The sequence below is a fragment of the Alligator sinensis genome, unplaced genomic scaffold (assembly GCF_000455745.1).
Source record: "Alligator sinensis unplaced genomic scaffold, ASM45574v1 scaffold1517_1, whole genome shotgun sequence".
Taxonomy (NCBI): Eukaryota; Metazoa; Chordata; order Crocodylia; family Alligatoridae; genus Alligator; species Alligator sinensis.
This window is the reverse complement of record NW_005842459.1, coordinates 1,101,700-1,109,222: the sequence shown is the minus strand read 5'-3', so window position 1 is coordinate 1,109,222 and position 7,523 is coordinate 1,101,700. Positions and strand designations below refer to the sequence as shown.

General features: G+C 41.2%; 1 protein-coding gene across 2 annotated transcripts in view; it reads right to left on the bottom strand.

Annotated features, from left to right (window-relative positions):
- Window positions 1-3,109: 3,109 nt before the first annotated feature.
- Window positions 3,110-7,523, bottom strand: part of CUNH7orf50 (chromosome unknown C7orf50 homolog) — an 87,754-nt gene continuing 83,340 nt past the window's right edge. For both annotated transcript variants that reach the window (XM_025212361.1, XM_025212362.1), the window contains one exon: window positions 3,110-5,263. In XM_025212361.1, the coding sequence (XP_025068146.1) occupies window positions 5,081-5,263 (183 nt within the window). In that variant the 3' untranslated portion in view covers window positions 3,110-5,080. The remainder of the gene's footprint in view (window positions 5,264-7,523) is intronic.

The window sequence follows — 7,523 nt, the reverse complement described above, 5'->3', positions numbered from 1 at the left end:
CACAAACTATTTTTTCTATAAAACCCCTGCTTCATTTGGTGTCCATATTAGACACAAGGGGCTAAAATTAACGTTGTTTGGATAATCAAAAACTGGAACGTCCTTATTTCTGAATGCTAGACTCTGCAACCCGAACTTTCTTTCATCCAGTGTTTTTTTCATTTATTTAATAGCTGAAAACAAGAACATCTGTCTTGTTCTCAGCTATTAACAATTCAAAATAGGAAATGTTTGGGAGTGAGGCGTGATGGTGGGATAGAGGTTATTGTTGGGAGAATCTGGAAGAAAAGGGGAAAGGAACAAGATCTCTTGTAGAGCTCAAAAGCCAAAGGAGCAACAAGGCAAAAATCCAATCAGGGCTGGCCCAACCATTAGGAGAACTAGGCAGTCACTTAGGGTGCCAAAATTTGGGGGTTGCCAAAATTATATGCAGAACAAAAAAGTAGGAATATCATTTTAAATAACAGCCCTGGCTAGCTACGGCTCCACCTTGGACCGGCCCTGCCCCCATCCCTGCTAGTGCCCCTCACTCCCGACCTGCAGCCCCTGTCCCCAGGCCAATAGTGCCCCTTGCTCCTGTCCAGCGCTCCCACCCTGCGGGGCCAGAGCCGGAGCCGGGGCCAGGTCTCCAGGATGCTCTCCCCACCAAGCTGTAAAAGTTCATTCTAGACTTCTTATTTTCCTCTATATTGGAAGTGGTGGGGGCACCAAGGTACACAGTTTGCTTAGGGTGCCAATTACCCTTGGACCGGCCCTGAATCCAATGCATAAAAAGATAAGGAGGATTTCCAGAGTATAGGAAAAAACTAATAAGGAGAAACTGTATGATTGTTCTTCTCTTTCTCTATATTCAGCGTCCACCCCAAGACTTAGAAAACTTTCATACTAGCACCAACTCCTTCCTTCAGCTTTGTTTTGCCCAGGAAAGAACAACCATTATTTCATTCTGCCTTCCATTCCTTCTTCCATGTCTTCGTTCATGGCCAGTCTATCTTACTGCATGCCATGTTGCCAAGTAGGAAAATTAATTAAGAATGTAATTTATGATTATACAAGGTGGCTAACATGTAGGTTCCTGTGCCACATTTAAAAGATCTTTTAAATTATAACTTGCTGCTACAACCAGCTTGCACAACAAAGGAAAAGCACTTCGAGCTACAAGTTTCCACTAACCTCAATAGCACAGGATCAGACCTTTAGATCAGAGCTTTCCAAACTGTGTGCTGCGACACATTAGTGTGTCGGCGGCAGTGTGTAGGTGTGTCGCGCGAAATGCAGAAAATTTTGCGGAAGGGCACCGCGGAGCTCCCTTACTCACGTCTGCTTCCCTTGGCCCCTCCCCCAGAACTGAATTACTGTGTCGCGAAATGATGCATGTCTAAAAAGTGTGTCACCAACATGACAAGTTTGGAAAGCTCTGCTTTAGATACTCATAGACCTTCATGATGCAGACCACATTTTTAGCAACAGAGAGATGTCAAAATCTTGAAAGAGAAAAAGACTCAATTTTATTGAATAAAAATGTTCCATATGTGTTGCACACAGTGGTAAAAACAGCATGTGGCAATGTGTATTCACATATGCATATTCATAAAGGTTTGTACAAACATAAATTCTCGTGTTTCCTACCTATGAAGACCTACACTTTGCCAGCTTAAAATTCCTTCACTGTAGTTTTTCTCATATATAGATGAATTACAAAATTAGATGATTTGTTTTGTTTATACCTGCAGGTTAAACTGTACTAAAGTCTCTTTTACACTATTTTCTGAAACTGCAATTTGACACTGAATAGATTTATTTAATGGCTGTTGCTTTGCTCTATTCAGTTGAAAGGGAAAGGGAAATCTTTTAAAGTAACTGAGATGTGAGATCAGACTAGGTTTACTCTTCTTTAAAATTAACTTAGTAATAAAGCAGAGTTTTTTTCTGTTGGGGGAAAAGTAAACTACATATTCAACATCTACAATCTAACCTTCCTAAATGAGGATGGAGAATCCATTTATACTCAGTAATTTTACAACTGTGGCAACAAATTAAAAGTGAGAGCAGACAGCAGAGACCCAAAAAGATATACAATGTAGAGCAAAGACCATCCAAATTAAAGGGAACTCTTCTACGTTGTCAAATTTTGAGTAATTAGTATCATCATTAGAGGCACATCTCCAGCTTTAAGCAATTTTGAGTAATTAATGTTTTGTATTTTGCATAGAAGTCCTGACTTCAGCATTCTCTTAGGATATGAATTCTCCTAGACAGAGTTACACAATGCAGATTAACTCAGCTGGAAGACAATTAGAGTAGGCAGATGAAGATGTAATTTGTCAGTCTATACGAATGGTTACTTCTAGCCTTAGATTTGATTTGTCTTAACACCGCAACTGGCTGATTTAAATAGAGGTAGGCACACAATTCTGGCAATTCATTTCCATACATGTGCTGAACGTCTGAGCCACAAGAGTTATGAAAGATTTGACATTTTTAAATGACTACCCAGACAAAAGAACCAGAGAAGCAATAGATCTCCCTAGCTCCCTCTATAACCTTATTCCAGTTACAGGTTTCAGTAGTACTTAGTATACACTTTAGAATTTAAAAGAAAACATAGAGAAAATCTTGCTTTTCTTATTAAACATACCAAATAAGCTCAGATATTAAAAATGCCAGACTGAGCAGGAAGCATCATTCTGGCCTAGTGGTTGGTATATGTGAGGGAGAGTCAAAAGTAATGGTATCTATTGCCAGATCTGCCACTGACTCTGCATCTGACCCTGACCAAGTGCTCTGTGCTTACTTCAAGGGCAGCTCATATGTGATCTTACAGTGTATCAGCTATTCCACAGCAACTATCCACACATGTACTTTTACCCCACAATAAGTGAGAGGTAACTTGCCTCACTTTCACCGAGGGGCAAGCTACCCTGCATGTACCATGAGATAAGTATATGCTCAATTACCTTGGAGCTCCCTGCTGCCAGGGCAGGGGGACATAGTCCCCACCTGGGCTCCAGTGGCAGAGCCTGCCTCGGCAGCAGGCAGCTCCTGGGGGCAGAGAGTAATTTTCTGTTCTCTGGTGCTCCCAGTTAGGTGTCTACACGAGTGCTACTGTGCAGTAACTACTTGCACATAAATTTGCTACTTGCAATTGCAAGTGGCAAATTTGCTCATGATTAGTAAGGTTTGCTGTGTAGACGCACATGCTTACTGCACAATAAACGATGCTACTTTGCAGTAGTGTCTCACGTAGACATGTCCTGTATGTTCTGGTCTGTCCCATAAGGAAGCCCAAGCCTATAAACTTAAGGAATTGTGATTTCTGCTCAATACCAATACTCATAGAAATGGTATAGATATTACAAGACATCAGGGCGTACTTCTGAAGATTGAAAACAAGTATTTAGGAGATAAGGGTATTTCCCAAGTAAACTTTGTTTTTGGGGTAGAGGCAGGAGAGGAAGGATAGAAATCTTCAAGGCTTCCTTGATTTTTCTTTTAATTTGAATCAGTTGCTGCCTATGTTTGTAACCAAAGGTAGATGGAAGAGGGACACTTAAATGAAAAGTTTCCATAAACATAGAAAAGAAAACAGATTTGAAAGAAATATAGAAAGAAGGAGAAAAATGAAACAGTAAGATGGCATCAAGGAGCACAATCACTGAATAAAATGTCTATGTGCACTGTTGCTATGCTGGCAATCTGCTCCGGCAGGCTGTTTTGTTCTCTATATTATACTTTGGCTCACAACAATACTAAATTCCATTATACTTACAATGTTGGAACAGCACATATTGGATCACTCAACATTTTGGCTGCTAATGAAGTTGTCTTAAAGTCCCAATGTATAAGCTACGTTTGTAACCAGTAGTATATTTCATGCTTTTTCAAGAGTTATGATAATTCATTTAGGTGAAAATTGTCAAAATTAAATCAAGTGCTTCTTGTTGAAAAGACAGGCATGGATATCACAGAAATTGGTATTCTTTCCCTCCCAACAAAACAGACCATGTGTGATATTTTTCTGAAATAATACACATAACCTATGATTACCATTAATAGATGTGAATGGTATTTGTAGAACCACTTGTGAGAATCAGGTCATGAGTGTGGGTTGAGGACAAGCATTCAATTAGTACTGTTATTAAAGACACATCTCCAGCTTCTGAATAATTAATGGACCTCTTTTTCCCATGAAAGGCTGGTCATCGGCATTCTTTTAGAAGACAAATGTCCCCTAGTCAAGCCGAAAGTACACAAATTACCTCTTTTGGAAGACAATTAACAAGAGAAAGATGAAAACAGAATCTGTCAGGCTGCATGCATGTACTACAGTGAAGCACAGCCCATTACTGACTATTTTTTAAAGATGTGATTGGCTGATTTCAAGACTATGGGCAACTGATTTGGGCTATTCCCAACTGCACGTTACCTCAGTAGCTAAATATTGCCATAAGGTATTCAAAAACTTTAGAACAGAAAAAGGAAATTAGCAAAGAGGATGATCTCCAGATCTTTGCTTAACTGCTAATAAGCAAATGGGTTATAAAACCTCTGTTCAACACACTGAAAATGATTTTTCCCAAATTCAGATGACATATTTCTAAAGCCGAAAGTGATAGATAGCAGCTGGTTGAACAAGCACCACACTTTTTGTTCACTTTTAAACCTACCTTCTGTGGAAGAATCTCCAAGCTTTTTTCTTGGTTGTTCTGCTCTTCTTATCAAGAACTATAAAGCACCTTACCATTTAATAGAAAATACAGGCAAATATGAGGAAAACTAAAGAGACAAGGATGTGTCTAGCCTCTTCCAGAAGACATGCACCAAAGTTACCTGAAGGAATCAAAATCACATGGTAGAAGCTGGACAGATGCTACATTTCACTTCAATTTTAATTTCCTTACAATCTGTTTAATGTGTAATTGGAAAAAATATTTTACAACAAGAACTGGAAATATGAAATCTTAGCATCAAGACTCTTCATAAAGATATTTACATTGATCATAAAAAGCTGGGTTTTTACATTTTACCCTTCTCTCCATACAGCAAAAAGTACAGAAATAGCAACAGTGTTCACACCACTTCAGGATAATAGCTGTAGAACTTGTCGTATGCGCTCACACTTGTTCAACAGGTTGGGATCGTCTAGGTCAGCGCTGTCGTACTCTTTCATGAGAGCCTCAGCTTTCTGCACAGTTACTTCGCGTGCACTGCCCTTGAGCCCTTCCAAGTATTCCAGTAAAATAGAAAAATATGTATCCGGGACCTCAGAGAATAGAAAGAAAGAGAAATAAATCTCAGCACATCATCAGAATCGTGCAAAAGTACTAGGGTGAAGGGGTAAGTGAGCACCAGGCTGGAACAGACAATTAGTAGAAATAGGTGGGATTTTGCCTCAGCCAGCTCCCAGCTTGGATAGGAAAAGTAACTGGCAAGTGTTCTAATCCTGCTGTAGTAAACATTTCCTACATGCTCAGATTTACATAGGGTCTGGGAGAAAATTTGAAGGAAAACAGAATCATAATATAACTTGAAATGCCAATTAGGACACCTCTAAGTGTGTTGAGCAACATCTCAGAGACTGAGAGTTGTTGAAGGAGAAAACAACGGGCTAATTCCACCCTTAGACACGTGTGAAAGTTCTGCTGAACGCAATTAGAGCTGCATGCACAACTCGGAGGAAAGAATTTGGCCAACAATCTCACAATATGCCTGTTACAACCAACTTTCCTTCCCCTCCACATGCAGAATTCCTCCAGTTGCTTACAAGAGATACCACCCACTGTCAAACAGCAGACGGTGACACTGACAGAGCCCTTATATGAAGGACGAGCATTTAGTATGAAAAGCAGATAAATTCAGACATATGGAAAACATCCTTAGATCCTATTGAATAAGGCTCTGATAGGATCATTTAATCAAACACGAAATACTGTGCAATTGTCTTTCATCCCCCAATCTGTTTTCTTCTCCTTTTGCTCTTTTCTCCTTAATTAGTAACAGGGTAAATTTTAGCTCCATCTGGAATGAAATAAGTCTTAAATAATCAATAAGATATATTTATATTACTAATAAACTAATAAAGAATTTTAGAATCATGTACTTGACATAGTCTCCAGAAATTAATGAGTTTTTAAAAATATCATAGAAGCGGATCATCTGAATTGTATGTGCAACATTTATGGCTGCAATTCCAGTCATTAATACTTTTCCAGCAGTTCAGGGGAAGCTAAAATGACTCCATCCTGCAAACATTTATGCAGACACTTTATGCCTAAGGTCAACATGACTATACAACGTATGGAAAATTAAGCACGTCCATAAGTGTTTGAAGGACTGGGGCCTTCATTAACTGAGGGCTGTATTTTTTTATGCTACTCAATAACACATTCTTACAAATGACAGAACTTCAACAAATAATGAATTTCACTATTAATTTCTGCATTGTTACTGTGCACGGTAAATGTACCAAACTTCTGTCATTCCCAATGGAGGGAGGAAGTAACATTCCAACAGTGTCATGGTCAATCAGGGATAATACAAAGCATTACACTAGAATCAGTCTATTTGCAGCCTTACAATTTATCCAGTATGGAAACCAACTATTATTTTTCACGCAGAAAACTGTACAACACAAAGGAAAAAAACTGACTATCCAGTGATGAAACCGACTGTGCACAAAGTGGTGTCAAAATCTCTTTTTGGTCTTCTAATTTCTTTCAATTAGAGTAAACTTGTAACTCTACTGAGCAAAAATTTAGATGGAAGTATGATGATTACATTCATAGCGTCCCCTTAACAGAAATAGCTCCCCAAGTCAGGGGTTTCCAACCTTTTTGGACCGGTGTACCCCCGGCAGCTGGACGCAGGGCAGCATACCCGAACGCGGAGCAAAGGGGGTGAGGAGCGGCACGCGGTTGAATGTGGAACAGTGGTGGCTGTCGTGTGCAAGCTTCCCCCACCTGCTGTCTGGCTGGGCGGGTGGCGTCTGTGAGGGATGGTACGTGGCAGTGCTCTGTCCCCACCTGCCCGCGTGCACCCCCTAGGGCTTTCTCAAGTACCCCCAGGGGTACGCATACCCCCAGTTGACAACCCCTGTCCTGAATAATGAATGTTTAACCCTCAGCAGCATCTGCATATTCTGTACTTTCGCCAAATATCCATATATACTTAATTCTCCTCGGTACTTAATTTTCCTTGGTACCAGAATTTACTGAGGGAATTACCTAATACTAGCCAGTTGCCTGCCAGGAATGATAGGGGGGCAGCGGGCGGGGGTGGAGCCCCATGGCCTGGGCCTGCTCCCCCCTTCCCTCCTGCTACTTGGGGCCCGGGCTCGATCCCCCCCTCCCTGCTGCAGCAGTGGGGAAGGGGAGGAGTGGGCCTGGGCCTGATGCGGACTGGGCCCAAGGGTGGGAAGAAGCCGGACCGCCATGGCGGCGGGGGGCAGCAGTGGGCCTGGGCTGACCCGGCAGCAGTGGGGGGACGAGAGGAGAGGGCTCGGGGCCGACGCGGGGCAGGGCGGG